General features: G+C 40.5%; 2 protein-coding genes across 4 annotated transcripts in view; both read right to left on the reverse strand.

Moving 5' to 3' along the window:
- MCCC2 (methylcrotonoyl-CoA carboxylase 2) overlaps positions 1 to 13,273 on the reverse strand; it is a 36,361-nt gene extending 23,088 nt beyond the window's left edge. Inside the window, exons 1-6 of the mRNA XM_017833789.1 lie at positions 13,076 to 13,273; positions 8,960 to 9,026; positions 5,576 to 5,660; positions 5,213 to 5,314; positions 4,462 to 4,589; positions 2,690 to 2,802 (exon numbers count right to left, since the gene is read on the reverse strand). Coding sequence (XP_017689278.1) covers positions 2,690 to 2,802; positions 4,462 to 4,589; positions 5,213 to 5,314; positions 5,576 to 5,660; positions 8,960 to 9,026; positions 13,076 to 13,207 — 627 coding nt within the window. The 5' untranslated portion in view covers positions 13,208 to 13,273. The remainder of the gene's footprint in view (positions 1 to 2,689; positions 2,803 to 4,461; positions 4,590 to 5,212; positions 5,315 to 5,575; positions 5,661 to 8,959; positions 9,027 to 13,075) is intronic.
- A 1,205-nt stretch (positions 13,274 to 14,478) lies between these two features.
- Positions 14,479 to 17,901, reverse strand: part of BDP1 (B double prime 1, subunit of RNA polymerase III transcription initiation factor IIIB) — a 52,039-nt gene continuing 48,616 nt past the window's right edge. For all 3 annotated transcript variants that reach the window (XM_017833793.1, XM_017833792.1, XM_017833791.1), the window contains 2 exons: positions 17,351 to 17,579; positions 14,479 to 16,997 (listed from right to left, as the gene is read on the reverse strand). In XM_017833793.1, the coding sequence (XP_017689282.1) occupies positions 16,869 to 16,997; positions 17,351 to 17,579 (358 nt within the window). In that variant the 3' untranslated portion in view covers positions 14,479 to 16,868. The remainder of the gene's footprint in view (positions 16,998 to 17,350; positions 17,580 to 17,901) is intronic.

Here is a 17,901-nt window from a genome sequence, read left to right on the forward strand (position 1 = left end):
CTTTACAAATACATTAAATATGTTTCAAGATATTCCAGAAAACACCAGTATGACTTTAGGGCCAGGCATTTTTAGAAAGGTCTTGCCTAACAAACATCAGTAATTTCAGCCTTGCAGACTTGGTACACATATTCATCTTCGACCTAACATCTAAAAATCATTACTCTTACAGCAGATCATAACTGAACTCTGTAGTAAAAACAAGGTTTTCCAAGACTTGTCCTAAAAAACTTCTCCAGCAAAACATCACCTTCTCCTTGTCACTTTGTGATGATCTCCTTTGATACTTGCTGTTCTACAAAAACACTAGGACCAATTTTAATCACACATATAAATGTAAAGTACAACCTAGACCGAGCAGTAACTCTGCACTGATAATGACCAGCTTATAAAGTGTCTTTTTCCTAAATATTTTTTTCTATCTAAACACTGCTTTTCTCTGGAGATCTACCTAATCACTAACACTGCTCCACTTCTATTATTGGAAAAAACTGCAGAACGTATATTATGTCATACCTCCTGAACAGATTTAGTGTGTTGTTAGAATCTTCAGCCCTGGATTTCTCTGAAGGCAATGGATTTCAGGATTATTTGGCAGAGGAAAAGATGGTTGAAGATTTGAAGTCTGACTTGCTTCCAAAATGTGCCAAAAAGGTTTCAAGGTAACAAAAAAAGGGATTTTTAAGGATTTTTCCTTGAAAATCCTGCAAAGCCAATGTAAGGAGTCAGATGGAACATTGTATCCTAGACTGGTGCATATGCTTCACTCTGAAAGGAAGTATTGGCTTCTACTACCTCCTTCCCACATGGAGAAGCTCCTGTTTAATGCCTCAGTGGAATCAGTTGTGCAAGTGACTGGAATCGTGTCACCCCAGGTCCCCAGGGCAGGTGGAAAAGAACACTGGATAGTGGGGTTATGGTGGGTTTTGTGTCACAGCATTGCCAGGGCTACTGGGGTGTGTGACAGCCTATCCTCAGACAATGTGAGGTGAAGTAACTGCTATGACATGTAACTTAGGAGAACCTCAAAGCAGATTGCAGGCACCCAGAAATTAAACTGTAACCCAGCCCTTTGGAAGAATGATGACTGCCTCTTCCAGGTTTTCAAAATATGGTTGAGAATTTCTTTTTCTTGAAAATAAATATTGCCATCTCAAGTTCCACAGTATGTGTGACCTAATTCTCACCCAGAATAGATTTTGCTGTTCTTATTAAATAGGAAACAGAGGTTGAATAATTTTTTAATGTTCTGCATTCCTCAGCTCTCAGTGTAATTAGCCATAGATTAATCTGTCAGGATTGTATATGTCACTGTCAGGCCCAAAAGAGAACCTGGATTTATGATCGTAACTTCTTTTTGCTCTGAGCACTTCTAGATGTCCATAAAGAATGCAGGCTTCAAACAATATATTTTTTTTGTTACTGCTGTTGGAAACTGGTATGTACTTTCCTCTGGTAAACAGAAAGAGTTCTGCAGGATCAAATGAACTTTGCTGTGAGTCAGTGCTACAAGTGGGAAGCTGTCTGCTCTCCCTTGGGATCAAAGAAGACTAGTCTGGAGAACTGGTGTTCAGAACTGGAAGTTCTGGTAAGTTTATCACAATTTCCCTTTTCTGACTTGTATTAAGGACTGCTGCTGCAGTCTGTCTCCTTCATGTCAAGAAAAATACAACGAGATCTGAAAAAGATGACAAGCTAGGACCACCAAAGGTAAGGAACGCTTTCTGCAGGAAGAACAGCTAAGCAAGCTTGAATTTTTTTTGGTCTGCAAAAAGGAGTATGAGGCACGCATATGAGGGGGCTACAAAACCATATGAAGAGTCTGGGAGTTGACTGATTAGATAGCAATTCTGTTAGGAACTACCTAGTTGTTTGCTTTCCTGTAGTGTTCCTTTATTTGGGTGAGGTTATCTTCAAAGACCATGGATTCCTCCCTGGCAGCTTCTCACAGGTCCCTGCTGACAACTCCCTTACAGTCTTTGTTCTGTTACCTGCCTTCCTCAACTCCATTGGGACCTTACACTCTGCCCTCTGCTTTCACCGCAGCCACGGCTGCCCATCAGCAGTCACATCCTCAAACATTTTACACTCTTCATGAGTAAAAGATCCAGAAGTGCACTTCCCCTAGCACACCCTCTGCATCAAAAAATTGATCTCTACGTATTCCTCAAAGAACCATGACATAAAATCACCTAACAGTGATTTTATGCATCAGAAAACTAACCTCACTGTTAGGGCAGTTTTATCATAAGGTACATCACTGTATAAAATGGATATATAAATATATGCATACCCTTGTTAGTTAAAAGTGTGTCTCATTTACTAGCCATCATCAAAGGGGTCCTCACCTTTACAACACTGATGCAGGATAATCAACTGTTCCAAGAGATTTCCTAGTGCTTCCTCAAATGGCCCTACATACCATGCTGTCAAGTCCATTTTTCTCCTACTCCAAGACAGGAACAGGTGGGTCAGGTCATTAACACTAAGACTAAGAAAGAAGACAGCTTCTTCAAAATTATAATGACTTCTTGTGCACAGTTACTGTGTTTACAGCACTTGCACTCCCCAGGTTAGCACAGCACAGTGCTGTCAAAAACAAAGCATGGGTACAAGCCTTGAAAACAGATAATGGTAGCGGGCATAAAAAATGGTTAGTACATTTAATTCTTAGGTAAAAGCAAATTACCTGTGGAATTCCTTGCGAGGACATGACTGCTTGATTATAGAAAATACGGCCAAAGTGATCTCGATCTGGAAATACTTCTGCTTGACGAGGTAAATTTGCTCCTCCTGAATCAACTAGAGTGAACAAAAATATACGAACATGTCTTTGAACAGTGTTATACACTTAAGTTGTTGGTAAAGTATCTGCATGTTATTTAAAAAATACAGTAACTACTATCACTAACACTACGTATGTGAATCTAGGTATGTCAGGACATTCTTTTGGGGGGGAAAGGGAGGGGAGAAGAAAAATAGTAAACACCCCCTTCCAAAATCACATCTATCCCAATCATTTTCATGGAAAATAAACTGAGATGTGCTTGAAGATGCAGTTGTGCCTCCGTATACAAACTTTTAAACTCATCTTACTGCAAAACTTTAAAACTAAGAACACTTTCAATGTACAATTTTAACTCCGTTATTCTATTGCAATTCTGTCACAAGTTCCAGAAAAAAAGCATGACTAACCACTAATGAGTTCAAAAGGTGCAGCATGTGTACTTTCATACCCTGATTATACTTCATATTGAAGACCTTAAACTATCTTCAGGAAGATTCATTTATTATATATCCTTGCCTTATGATGTGCCCTTCAGCTTACAGGTTTCCAGCAGCAGCTACCTCTCCAATCTGAATTAATGAAAATACATCCCGTCATGAGATGTATCCAGAGAAGGACACAAGCAAAGTTTCTTCTTGTTTTTTTAACAACCAAGATAAAATTTAGCCCTCCCCTTTCCTCCAAGACTCTCTATGGCAATTCCACAAATGCTACACCCCACATCCCTGTATCGACCCCACCAATAGTTTCAACTTCACCCTTCTCCTAATCCTTCTCTTGGTATTATATTTGCATGCTTGGCCTGCCAGCAGGGCAAGAAACTACAAACACTTACACTGTCCAGGACCTACATTTATGCTGACTTTTTAACCAGCACAAGCATCCACACTGGCAAACTGATTATTGCCCCTCTGCTGCTATATCAGCTGCTAGGTTAAGCCAAACAGACAAGGAATAACCCACCCTATTTTTTTAAACAGAGACAGTAGAGGGGTCTTTCTCCTCTGACGCTGATGTACACAGAATCCACAGGAACACACACTCTCTTACTGCTGTCTACATTGGCAGAAACCTCTTGGATTTGTATAAAAACAGGCTATAAAAATACTACTCGTAGTATACTAAGATGCTTGGTACTCTGATCTTAATCTTTAATAAAAGTATACATACATAACACTTACAGGAAGGTCTGGCTAAATGTTGATGTAATAGACTAAACTCAAAATGAAAAATAATATACAATTTCTACTTCAGTAAAATTAATCCCAAATTCCAAAGATCTGTTGATCCAAACTATTACTGAGGTTATTTTTATTCCTTTAGCATGTTCTCTCATACAGCTACAAGCTCCACCAGAATGTACTTTTTAACTGGAATTGAAATTGACTGGATGAGACTACAGGAAACATTGTAGAAGGGAAAGAAATAAGAAAGAAGTTATACAGTGTTAACAGTTGCATCTGAACCTGGCCCTACAGCAGTGCAGAAGATAATGCTGAGAACCTATAAATACCCTCCAGTTAAGATGTGCCACCAATCTGCAGAGGTAACACAGTATTAATGAAAATAGATTTGAAAATGTGTGTCTTAAATACATTCCTGGTTAGTCGAATCTGGGGACACATGAGCTGCCCTTAACACAGGACATTTGCTATCTTTGCAATAGGACTTACCCAAATAAAGGCAAGGGAGATGATTTTGCATTGCAATTTCTTGAGCACGTAAGTGTTTCTTAACAGTGATGGGATAATAGGTACCACCTTTGACAGTTGCATCATTAGCAACGATCAAGCATTCCACCCTAAAAATAAAACAAGTTTATGAGAGAGTAAAACATTTCTATTGAGTAGGTATGTATGTTGTTTAAGAACTGCAACATGCCAAGGATGCTTGAAGCCCTGATGCTCTGAGAGCTCTTTCTCACCTGCATTCTGTAAACTGCACACTGTAACAGGGGCCTCAGTGCTATGATATCCTGTTCCATTATGCTGTATAGCATCATAATTAATTTCAAGAATAGTATTGGAGGTACTTTAAGTAAGAAAAACTACTTTTTAGACTAAAATACCCCCCTGTTTTTTTTAAATTCTTTACAAATGCACTAATCTCTTTCCTTCATTGAATACCAGAAACTCTATAATGTGTTCTGTTTTAATATGGGATACACTTACTAAACAAAAAAAAACCCCAAATCAAACCACAAATAAATAAACCCCAACACAACACATAAAAAAAAAAACCTAACCAAAAAAACTCACCTCCTTTTAGCCAAGACTAAACATATTGAGATAACAACTTTGTTCATTTTTTGGGTATCAGAAACGAAATGCTAAAAACGCTAACAAATTAACGCTGGAAACTGAATAAAATTACACCTTCTCCTTTTTCATAACATCAGTAATGCAGATGACTGGAAGCTCTCACCCAGATACTCGTCCAATGCCCGTGATAATGCCTCCTGCAGGTACCTCCTCATCACCGTACAACTGGTAACCAGCAAACTGGGAAAACTCCAAGAACGGGGAGCTGAATAACGACAAATAAAACAAAATTTTAAAAGCTAACTGGCTATATTTGTCACTGGATCTCACTTAAAAGGTTACACTTTAAAAAATTAGGTTTGTGGGTTTTTTTAAAAAAGAGACGAGTATTTCAAAGAACACCTCTGTAAAATCTCGGTGGCGTTATTTGCCAGTGCTTATGGAAACTAAAGAGTAAAGAAGGCTGTTGTAGTATTGACCTGCAAAAGAGAACCTGAAGTGTTTAAGAAAAAAAAGAAGTACCTACCCAGGATCAATAAGCCTGTCAATTCTCTCTCTGGGTAACAGCTTTCCTCTTGATGTGTGACGCTTACGAGCTTTTTCTCCACCTCCTGTGATACAACAGTAAATTGTCACTTTTTCTATGGACACAGATAGATAAATCACCACTTATATTAAAACTTAGAATGGAAGTGCTGATAAGCTCCCATTTTTTGAAGCACAGACCTCGATAACGAATTTAGTAAATAATGGTTTCCACTTCAAACACATCTAAGGTACTGATAAAAATGCTTGCTTTTTAGAATGTACTCTATTTGCCCCCTCATTTTTAATAGTTAGCCTTGAGGTAAAGATTTTAATAAACACAGTTGTCTGAAACTTTCCCCCACTTCTTGGCAACAAACAGGAGGGCAGAAAACACACAGAGGTAAAAGCACAGCAGTAGAACTTCAGAAAATACTATTCCCTAGAACTGATTCACAATAGCTATGCTGAACCCAATCCTGAATGACCCAACACAATCTAGATTAATTTCCTTACATCATGCCAAAACTGTAAGCAGAGTTTAGGCACACAGCATTTAATATCAAGTTTATATTTGTCTCATTTCAACCCTTCACTCAAGGTCATCCTAAATCATATCTTCTGCTCTCTAGAGCCTTGTGTCATTCGATACTTAAGATTTGTTGACACACCTCAGCCTCTTTATAACAACAGCTTGTACAAACATTGTCTCTCTGTGTAGACAGATCACTGATTCACCTCATCACTCTAAAATTGTCTCCCTGTCCAAAATAAAGAAGGGGCTATTTTGCTAACATTTCTCCTGAGACTCCAGGATTTCTCTGTCAGCTAGGTATCACTGAAACAGAGCTTTAAGCCCACCTTTCAAGACCTTTCTCCCACCCTATCTCATTCCCTGATCACTACACACATCTTTTCCCACCCATCAGGCACGCCAGAAGTCCACAATTTATTTCCAATTCAGCCTGCTCATTAGGTCTGTATATCCAGCCTAAGCCTAAATCTTGTAAATTCTTTCTGTACAAGTTTCTTATGATACAACCTCTCATATACATCCACAAAGTTACTACTCTCATCCATGTTTTTAACATCCCACATCATAACTACATTTTCTCTGACCTCCATCTTGCCTTTCTCCTTTACACTGAGCGATGCTGCAAAAATAATTTTCATCTTGGGACTTTTGTCATCTCTGCGCACTCCTCCTCTTCACAAATGCTTACTCCCCAGGCCCTGTAGCCAATCTCTTGAACATTCCTCTTCCAACATCGGCACACTCTAACCTGCACTAGCCTCTATTCCATAGAATGAGAATTAAATGTAAAGATATTGTACACATCCTTCAACAGTATTAAGGTAAGTACCTAATTCTTCTCATATACTTAAATGACAGGCAAAGCAATTTCAACTGATATCACTCAAAACCATGTATTAACATCCTGGTAGAGCCCACTCAGATGTAGGAAAGATGAGGACTAAGTTCTCGTCCTGTCATTGTGTAACAGGCAAGAACAGGCAAACACACAGCAGTGAAGAAGGCCATGATCATTAGTTCATGAGCCACACACTGAATTGCCTTCTTCACTGCTGCATGTTTGCCTTTTCCTGCAGATTCTGCACCCATAAGAGACAGAGGTAGTCCATGGGCTTCAGCATCTCCTCATGAAATCCTGGACCTTTTTGCACAGCAAGCAAGAAAAAGCACTAAGCACAAGATCTTAACTGTGCTCCATTCCAAACTTGTAAAAGAAACTGCATTACATAAGAAACAGTATATGAAAAGACAAACTAGTATCATGATAGTCACAAGAAGGGGAGAATTAAAGCTACATGCTCAACCTCTGGCAGCATAGTTAAGCATGTATAAAGTATTTTCTTTTATTGTCTCAATTAACTGCATTTTACTGAAATTCACTCACCTAAGTCTTACAAGTCAAAAAGAAGAAACACAGATTTCAATCTTTTAAACTACTACACACTTGCTTCTCTCTGCCAGCACAACTACAGCCAGGAACTTTGAAAAGACCCACTCAAAAAAAGGAGGGCAAAGGTGAATCCTCATCCTTTACTGAATGCATGGGGAAACATAGTCACAAAGGATGAGGAAAAAGCAGAGGTACTTAATGCCTTCTTTGTCTTAGTCTTTACCAGACCAGTTTTCTCTGGACACCCAGTCCACTGAGCTGGAAGACAGGGGCAGGGAGCAAGTGAAGACCCTATAATCCAAGGGGAACTGAGTAACAACTTGCTACACCACTCAGACAGGTTTATGAGGGCAGGTGGGATACACCTAAGGGTACTGAGAGACCTGGCAGAACAGCTCACAGAGGCACTTTCCATCATTTCCCACCAGTCCTGGCTAACCAGGGAGGTCCCAGTTGACTGGAGGTTGGCCAATGCAATCACCCATCTATAAGAAGAGCCAGAAGGAGGATCTGGGGAATTATTGCCCTGTCAGTCTGACCTCAGTGTTGGGGAAGGTCATGGAGTAGTCATCTTGAAGGCCGTTACACAGCACGTAGAGGAAAACAAGGGGATCAGGCTCAGCCAGTACGGATTTAGCAAAGGCAGGCCCTGCCTGACCAACCTGATCTCCTGTAACAGGGTGACCAATGTACTAGATGAGGGAAAGGCTTTGGATGTTGGCTGCTTCCCACAGCATCCTCCTGGAGGAACTGTCTGCTCATGGTTTGGATAGGTGCACCATTTGCTGGGTAAAAACCTGCCTGGACACCTGGCCCAGAGAGTAGTGGTGAATGGAGTTAAATCCAGCTCACAGCTGGTCACAGGGACTCAGTTTTGTGGCCAGACCTGTTTATAACTTTATCAACAATTTGGACAAGGGGATCAAGTGCATCCTGAGTAAGTTCACAGGCTATACCAAGTTGAAAAGGAGTGTTGATCTGCTGGCGGTTAGGAAGGCTCTACAGAGGGATCTGGACAGGCTGGATCAATGGGTCAAGATCAATGGTGTGAGGTTCAAAAAGGCCAAGTGTCAGGTCCTGTGTTTGGGTCACAACAACTCCGTGATATGCTACAGGCTGGGGAAGAGTGGATGGAAAGCTGCTTGGCTGAACATGATCCAGCAGGGTGCCCAGCTGGCCAAGAAGGCAAATGGCATCCTGGCCTCTATCAGCAGTAGTGTGGCCAGCAGGACCAGGGCAGGGACCATCCCTTTGTATGTAGCACAGGTGAGGCTGCACCTCAAACCCTGTGTTCAGTTTCGGGCCCCTCACAACAAGAATGAGCTACAACCCAGAAAGTATGCTGTATCTGAATCAAGTGATTCATGAACGACAGTTACAGGGGAAAAATTACAAAGAACAACACTGCTTTTTGTACCAAGTTAAGTAAGTTTGGTTTTTTATTCAAAAATGATACTTACCTAACCTGATTTTTTCTGCATGTTCTTGTAGTTCAGCTACCAGTGCTTTCATTCGTTCATAATTTTCCTGAGTGGGGAACAAAACAGAATTTTAAGTTCAACCAAGAGTGACTGTATTAATTTTTAATAAACAAACACAGAAAGTACAAGACTAACTTATCTTCCAAATCTAATTTTACCTTGTTAAATATGGCCTCTGTATTGTTTTTAAAGTAATAACATTTCTACCTACGTATTGGCTTCTCTCAAGCATTTAATAAACATGCTTCGCAAAAATTCAGAGTGTGTTAGGACAGTAAAAGTCTAGTTCTGAATTTAATACACTAAAATAGAACTAGTCACTATAGAGTTCAAGTGCTATTTTTCAGACTTTGTTTATTCTTGGTATAGGTTGGTTTGCTTTTTAAAGCTAATTACGTAAAAAATGTGGATTCAAATCAAGTGTTTTTATGTCTCTTGTAGCAAAGGATGAATGATCTAGACCAAATGGAATTTGGTAAACACTTTTTTGATTCTTCTTCTTTAGGTTGAACATAAAGATAAAACAAAGCTTTTTTTTTTTTTTTCCTTTTTTAACCAGTCAGGTCTTCTTGCCATTATATCTCCAGAAAAACAAAGACTCATTGTTCTGAATATGAGTGATCCAGTACTGAGCTCATCATTTCTATCAGAATTATCCAAAACTTTGTGTGCTCATTACAGCAGAGCTTTTTTTTCCAATTTCTGAGGAATTTGAAGGTATTAGTCAAGCTTAATTTGTTGGGCTTTTCTGCAGACATATTAAGAACTATATTACCTTTTTGAAAAATGTAACTGCAATAAAAGAAGATGCTCCATAAAAAGACCATATTGCCTTGTCTAATTGTCATTTAGATTATGTTTGAGTCTACTTTGACAGAAAAAAACACCTGGTGACTCTTTATATTCATGTATACTTCAACACTCAGACTTAAGGTTTCCCCTAGAAGCCGCGAATGTCGCAGTTAAGGTTGTTCAGGTCAGTCTTGGGCACTTAAAGGCACCAAGATACAAAGCAGAAAGAAAACAAAAACATGTATGGCGGGACCTCACATTCTGCTTTAGATATATAGTGACTTTCAAAAGAACACACTTCTCCCCTTTTGTAATTGCTACAAATAGATTTAAAATATTCTACTGAAAGCTAAAAAACATTTACAGTGAAAACAGGTTGAGCGATTTTATCAGCTCGTCTACACAATTAATACATAGGGTATTAGAGGTATTCAGACTACACCTACAGTATTCAGAGGTCATCCAGCAAGATCAAGGTAACTGAAACACTGAAGTCCAACTTTTGTACCTCTGTTGGCTCTTGGGAACAGGATTCCCCAAGTACAAATGAAGTGCCATCCCTGGTATGGTTCACAGTCTGCACTTGTATGAACCAAATAATTGCCTGCCAACACCAAACACGGGCAAGACATTGGCCTTAGTTAATGAAATCTCTCTGAAGCAAGGTGCCCCCCTGCAGCCCAAAGACTGGGGACACAGTAGGTCACCAGCCTCCTGCATCTCCTCCCTCCATTCCTTTTAAGACTGTATCAGTATGTCCATCAGATTATTCCCCTTTCAATCTATTTCTTTTGACAGTTTAATTGCCCCTCTCCCTGCCCATCACTGCACAGCTCCAATACCTACCTCTACACCTGTTTTTCTTCCTGCTAACCTGTGAAATCACACTGCAATGACCCACAGGCAGTTTTACACTAGCATGGCATCCCAAACCCCCAAGAACAAAAGAAGTCTCACTTTGTTATCTTGACTATGCTGTTCCTGTAAGAGACTATAGACAGTAACTGACCACACAACCATGTGAAGCACTGAAGAAAACAAAAAACTGCCCTTCCCAAAAGACTCTTCTTTACAAGTTAACTTTTTTTCCCCAGTGAAAAATCTGTAAATCAGCCACTGTAATTCCATATCTCTAAAAATCTGCAGTTGTCACAACCACCCAACATTATTCTGTGCCAGCATTCAGCTTGTCTGGGTGGGTCATTTAGCAACATAAAATATTTTCCCTGTTTCTCCTTGTCCATTCAGCCTGTTTTCCCCAAATACACTTCACCTCTCGCCCACAGTACTGAGCTTAAAAACTCACCTTTAACACAGAAAAAAAAAAAAAAGTAGCTAAAAAGGCAGAGGATATTAAAAGAGGAACAGCAATCACAATCATGGGCTTCTTTACTAGATCCTCATTAACAACTAACCGTAACTACCTTAGCTACTCTATATGAAAAATTGTGAAAAACCACTTTAGATAATCTATAAAAAATACTGTATACACAAACATTCGTGTTGCTTAAATTCACTTAACCTTTATTGTGATCTTTCACGCTTTTAAGCAAAACACATCATCATTATATTTCACCAAAAAGATGATGTTCTGAAATAATTTTGAATACGCACAGAAAAGACTCCTCTCGGAATCAAATGTACTAGTTCTACCATGTATTTGTGGGCCCTTCATTATTGTCATTAATTAATGACAAAAAGGCCAGTGAAGTGGCACCAAGTTCTTTCTGGAAACTGGCTCACCAAGGGCTATAAAATTCTGCTGTTACATTGAGGGTTTCTACAAATTTTAAAGCAAAATCAAGAGGTGAAACCTACACTAATCCTACAGTTACTCCACAAGCTAAATGAATTACTCTCACACCAGTAAAGGGGCTCTAAGAGCTAATCCCTGAAATCTTCAAATAGACCTTCCTTCCTTTTCCAGAATTTAGACTCACTCACTTTGAAATTACCTTTTTTACCTATCTGGTTTGAAAGACAGTTTACATTATGAAGGCCAGCCTGTCTAGCTGAATTCACAGCCAGAAAGGCAAACATTGGCTAAAGAAGGCAAGACCTTCATCACTATCTTGTGTTTGCACTGTACTTTTATTTCAGATGGTTAAGCGCCTCACAGCAGGGACCTCAGCATTTTGTGTTTGCAAAGCACTACTTGCACTTACGTTCTTCTATAAATTATTTCTACCAAATACTAACAGTATTACCTATTTTACCGAGCCTTGCTTTCCTTTTGAGGTTGAAAGGTACACAGGCACAAATATAAATCTAGTGACAGCTGGGATGAGTAAAGACCTTTATTAAAATACCTTTCGTTGGTATGCAAAATATGAATGTACACACATACATATGTATACACACACTTCATATACACAAGCTTTGTATGTACAGACACACACACACACACACACAGACACACTCTGAAACTTCACAGGAGTTTCAGTCACCTAGCTTCTGTCCCCAGTTTAGTTTCAGCAAAACAAAGCACAATATCAAACACAGAACCAAAGGAGCTATTTCAATAAGAATACATGTTGTCCCTTCACCTGTTGTTTGATGTTTTACTTGGAATACAGACAAAAACAAATGCACGCTCTCCTATCAGTTTTGATCCACATCTAAGGCCATGCTTTTCTCAGCCTTAGTGTAAACACGACTTTTATCTGAAACATGATAATGTTAATAATGCCCCATTAAAAATGAACCAATTTATACCAGATACAAATACTGTTCTCTATTTGTAAATACAAGTGGAATTACACCTAATCCTCCTCAAAACATGATGTTTATGGAGGCATGTCCGTGACGGTACAGCTATTACACCTATTTCCAACTCGGGAATCAATTTGCAAACACAAGGACGCGTCCAACTCTGAAATCATCAGGCTCCATCCTCAACCGCCTGAAAACTCCCCGTCTCCACCTCAATTAGCACAGTACCGATCAGCTTAAAACACAGCGAGCAACGGCCTTCCGATTAAAAAAAGTGTAAAAGTATCCGTGACGAGGCCGGTACAAACCCACGTTCATTTTACACGGCAGAGCTGCCCGCTCAGGCTGAAGGAAGCGAGCAGAACCCGGCGTTCAACCCCGTGAGGCGGGAGCAGCGCTGGGCCTCCGCCCGAGGCGCCGGCACGCGCTGGCCAAGCACCAAATGGCCGCCGCTCGCACCAGCGACTCCGCGGCGGCCACTGCGACCCCGCGCGGGCCCCGCTCTCCCGAAGCCGCCCGGCAGCGGGGGAGGTCGGACCCCGCCTCCCGGGGCCGCCCGGGGCTCCCGCGCCGCCGCCCGGCCCGCCATACCTGATAGAGCGCGGAGCTCGCGTCGGGGCGCGACCCTACCGCCGCCACCGCCTCGCCGCGGTACCCGCGGGCGAGCAGCGGGCGCAGCAGCCCCAGCAAGCGGCCCGGGAGCCGCGGGGCGCCCACCAGCATGGCTGGGCCGGGCCGAGCGAAGCCGAGCCGAGCCAAACCAAACCGAGCCAAGCCAGCCGGCCGTCCCAGGCCGCGCCGCTGCCGCCACTCCCCCCGCCGCAGCCAATGGGCACAGCGGGGCCGGCCCGAGGCGCAGGGCCTGTGCCCGCTCCCCAGGACCTGGGGGCAAGGGGGTGCGGAAGAGCGTCCCTTGGAAGAATTTCGCGTAGGATTACATGCTTGTGCAGCCAGGGAGAGCCCCTTGGCCTTCTCAGACATTGTGTTATACAGTAATAGGGACAGAGCTTTTTAGAATCCAAACCTCTTTGGTCGAGTTGCTTCCTTGTTTGAACTCTTTGCTGTTCTCCAGCATTCAAGTTTAATTGTTTTAAATCAAGGCCGCTGTATTTAGAGAGAGATAATACCGAGGAGTCTGATACCAAGTAAATCAAGTGCTATTCTAAAACAAAACCACAGGACAACAATGTCCCTGTTAAACTACATTCAGCCAGCACGTCTTCATGCACCCTGGTGTTGCAGCCCAGACTTGAGCCTTTCCTTTAGCCTACACTTAAAGAATCACAGAATTGGAAGGGACAGACAGGGACCATCATGTCCACTACTGGCCCTGCACAGAACCGTCCCCACAAGTCACACCATGTGCCTGAGAGTATCATCCAGATGCTTCAAGAACTCCGTCAGGTTTGATGCTGTGACCACTTCCCTGGGGAGCCTGTTCCAGCACACAACCACCCTCTAGAGGAAAAAACTTTTTCTAATATCCAACCTAAATATCCCCTGACACAGCTTCAGGCCATTCCCTCAGCTCCTGTCACTGGTGACCACAGAGAAGTGTCTGCCCCTCCTCTTGCCCTCCCAAGGAAGTTTTAACTGCAATGAGCTCTCCCCTCAGCCTCCTCTTCCCCAGGCTGGACAGACCAAGTACCCTCAGCTGCTCCTCACACGACTTCCTCGCAAGGCCCTTCACAATCTTCACTACCCTCCTTTGGACACTCTCTAATGGCTTAATATCTTTCTTACATTGTGGTGCCCAAAACTGCACACAATATTCAAGGTGAGGCCGCCCCAGTGCAAAGCAGAGCAGGACAATCCCCTCCCTCGACCGGCTGGCGATGCTGTACCTGATGCCCCCAGGACAGGGTTGGCCCTCCTGGCTGCCAGGGCACTGCTGACTCAGATTCAGCTTGCCATTGACCAGGACCCCCAGGTCCCTTTCCATGGCACTGCTTTCCAGCATCTCACTCCCCAGTCTGCCCATACATCCAGGGTTGCCCCATCCCAGGCACAGGATCTGGCACTTTCCCCTGTTAAACTCCATATGGTTGGTGATTGCCCAGTCCTCAATTTGTTGAGGTCTCTCTGCAGGGCTTCCCTGCCTCTACCATACTATGCCTAGAGCATTTAAAAACGGCAACTGATATTCAAAGAAATGGAAACACTGGTAATAGAAAATAATTTATTCACATAATTTACACAGAGAATAGAAGTACTTTCCTTGAAATAGAAAGCTCATATGCAATGATACAGGGTGTCAGACAACTCTAAGCAAAGCAGTCTTATGCCACATCTTTGTAAAAATGCTACTCAGAGGCATTGAGATTTCACCAATATTTTCTTACATCCTTCATCATTATAGAACTTTCATACACAAAACAGAACACAAAAAACTGACCTACATCTATTCAAATTAAAATTGTTCTTTAAAAAAAAAATCTAACAAAGTGCATGGAATTTACTGCAAGGAAAGAGAAAGCATAACCCCAATTAACAATTCAGATAAGGCACCATAAATCTTAGTAATGAAATAGTTGATTTTTTCCCCACCTTGTAATCTGAATGCAAGCTAAAATGTATGCAACTAAATGTAGAATGATTATCCCCTCAGTACGCACTCAGAAGGTACTCACAGTAACTGTTTCATAGATACTCCCCACAATTCTATTTTTAGGCTCTATGAGTGCAAGTGATATAAACATGCCACATGTATCAGGAAATAAGTAAACACTTGCATACTTAAAATAATATCTACAAGATATACAATACATAGTTTTATGTATACATAAATCTATTTTATAATGTACAGTAAGACTATTTAGATAAACATTTCAAGTTAAATGGATTAGGCAAAGTACAAGATAGCATCTGAACAGAAACTGTTGGTGCTATTGGAGGGTTTTTTTTGGGGGGAGTGAGGTGGGTTGATCATATGCTTTCAAATAAGTTCCTTCACACTGGGATCATTAGTCCCTTTTCTATCACCTCAAGGAATACTGCTGATAGTGACATTTCATTGACAGAGGCCTGCTAATATATCAATTTGCAGTAACAGTAGCTTTTATATTTTTCCTCACTGACAAAATTTTAAATAACTTCTGAAAAGACAAACATTCTCAAACTTACTCAAGTCCTTCGGAATTAACTGCATACTTATATTATTTACCTGCCAGTAAAAAATTACCCAGTTAAAAGCTGATAACAGATTTCAGTTTCACATTCATAATAAATAATTTATTTTGCGAAAGTACCTGCTACTATTAAGTAACAGGAGAAAAATTTAGACTATTCAAATCTAAACACTCATTCCTATGCAAGCAGGAGTTTCCAAGTAAATACTGAATCTGTCAGTGACCACCTGACACTTTGACACTGCATAAACCTCATTACCTCATCATCTTGATGAGGTAAGTAAAAAACCTAAAGCTACACTGGAATTTTATAGCAAGTTACAGTACAAGTAGACATGCAACATGAGAAAACCCTTCAAATTGAAGTGCTTCAAAGCAGCAAATCCTCAAAACAATGACATTGTACAGTCATGGTTTAAATCCAATCTCTTTGTGCTTCTTTGCACAAGGGAAACCGAGGAAGTCAGCAAATATACAAACACTTACATGTAAAACCAAGAAAAAGAAATGGTATCGATCACTTTGTTTTCCAATTTAGAAGAAAATTAGCATTTATACTAGGGAACATCAATCTCTTCCTCCCAGTGATGAACATTGCAAAGATTACCTTGTGCTAATGTGTTTTAGTAAATGGTGTTGTCTAGTTTTCAATACATTTTTAAGGAACCAATCTCCCTGGGCTTTTCAGGTTGGGATCTTTTAATTTATGTAATTAAAAACTGTTAAAAAAATACATAATTTGGAGATTCTAATAAAAATACCTGCAGTGCTTAACATATGTACGTATTTACTACACTACTTCCAGTATTTGCATTCTGATCTTCAGAGATTACACTCTACCTAAAAGGTTCATTCTTCCTAACATAACATACTTCACAAAAAGAAGTAAAGAATTTGTATAGTCAGTACCAATAGCTTTAGCATTAAAATGCAAAGGGATATTTGTTACAAGATTAAACATTATTTCATTGCACTTTCCTGCAAGGTAGTCATGCCAGCATCTAAACAAGTAGAACTACAGGTCGGTAGTCTCTAGTATGGTCCAATGACATCATTGTAGTGGTTTAGACTATGTCAACATTTTGAAAGTATCCAGGTTGCTTCAGAAGGAATCCATTTCATCTTTATGGTATTAATTAACAACAGTATTATTGGCTGATAGTAAGCGTGGCATAACAAATGTCAGAACAAAAAAAAAATCCTCTTTTCTTGTTGCAGTATATCCTGTAATCCTAGGTTTTTATAAGACCCATTTGCTATTCTGAATCATCCACTTCCATGAAGATGTCACTGAAAAAATACTCAGAGATTCTGGTTGGTTCTTCTTCCTTCTCTTGATCTTTAGCACAAATAGGTGCCTTCTCAGATGAGTTGTTACTTGGAACCTAACAAAACAAGAAAAGATTGCTCTTAAGAGTCTTAATCTCTGTATGTGTAAGTATAAATATATTTACATATATACACACTTGAGCTTCCCATTGATATAGGAAGTTTCGACAAAAAAACCTCAGAGTTTACTGAAAATGGGAAGCAATGTCACAAATGGGATACATGTAGAGAAAAAACAACTTAGCTCCCTTACAAGTTTCTTAGATATGCACAAGCCAGAATTTGTTCAAGGGAGTAGATATCTCTCTCAAAACGTGAGCGCTACATGTGCAACTACCCACTCCTGAAACCCTAATTTGCTGTTCTTCACATCTCAAAAATGCATGGGTGTTCCAAAGTAAACACATACCATAACTGCAGCATCAGCAGCTACATGGTCATATTCCACAGATGTAGAGGGAAGGGAACAAGTTTCCCTATCACGCTTAGTGGAGGGAGTGGGTTTCTTTAAACTTCGTTTTGGAGTCACAGTTTGAGGCTTTTGGATCTTCCCTCTATTTCCTTTGGTATCTTCTGTAGATTCAGAACTACTTTTTTTGCAAATTAAAGATAAAAATCCCAATGGTTTTCGTCCACCCCTGTTCAAAACAAATACAGTCAAGATGTCATAGGATTGCTCCAAAGAAGGAAGATGTAAATAGTATTAGAGAAGTCCAAGTCATTACACAGGAAATAAGTACACACCTATAGGATATATGAAAATTGTAAGAAAAAACTGGCACAAGAGTTTTTTGAAGAGTTACAGAGACTGTTGACAATTTCCAACCTGAGAACAGGAAGCTACTATTTGATATTAATCCACAGCCCATAACAAGATACTAGACCTTCAGAAAGCGATTCCAACAGGGATTGAGACACATTCCTAAAGAACAAACTGAAAAGAGCATCCTTCATGTAATC

This window comes from Lepidothrix coronata, unplaced genomic scaffold (genome assembly GCF_001604755.1).
Source record: "Lepidothrix coronata isolate B3197 unplaced genomic scaffold, Lepidothrix_coronata-1.0 Scaffold220, whole genome shotgun sequence".
Classification (NCBI taxonomy): domain Eukaryota; kingdom Metazoa; phylum Chordata; class Aves; order Passeriformes; family Pipridae; genus Lepidothrix; species Lepidothrix coronata.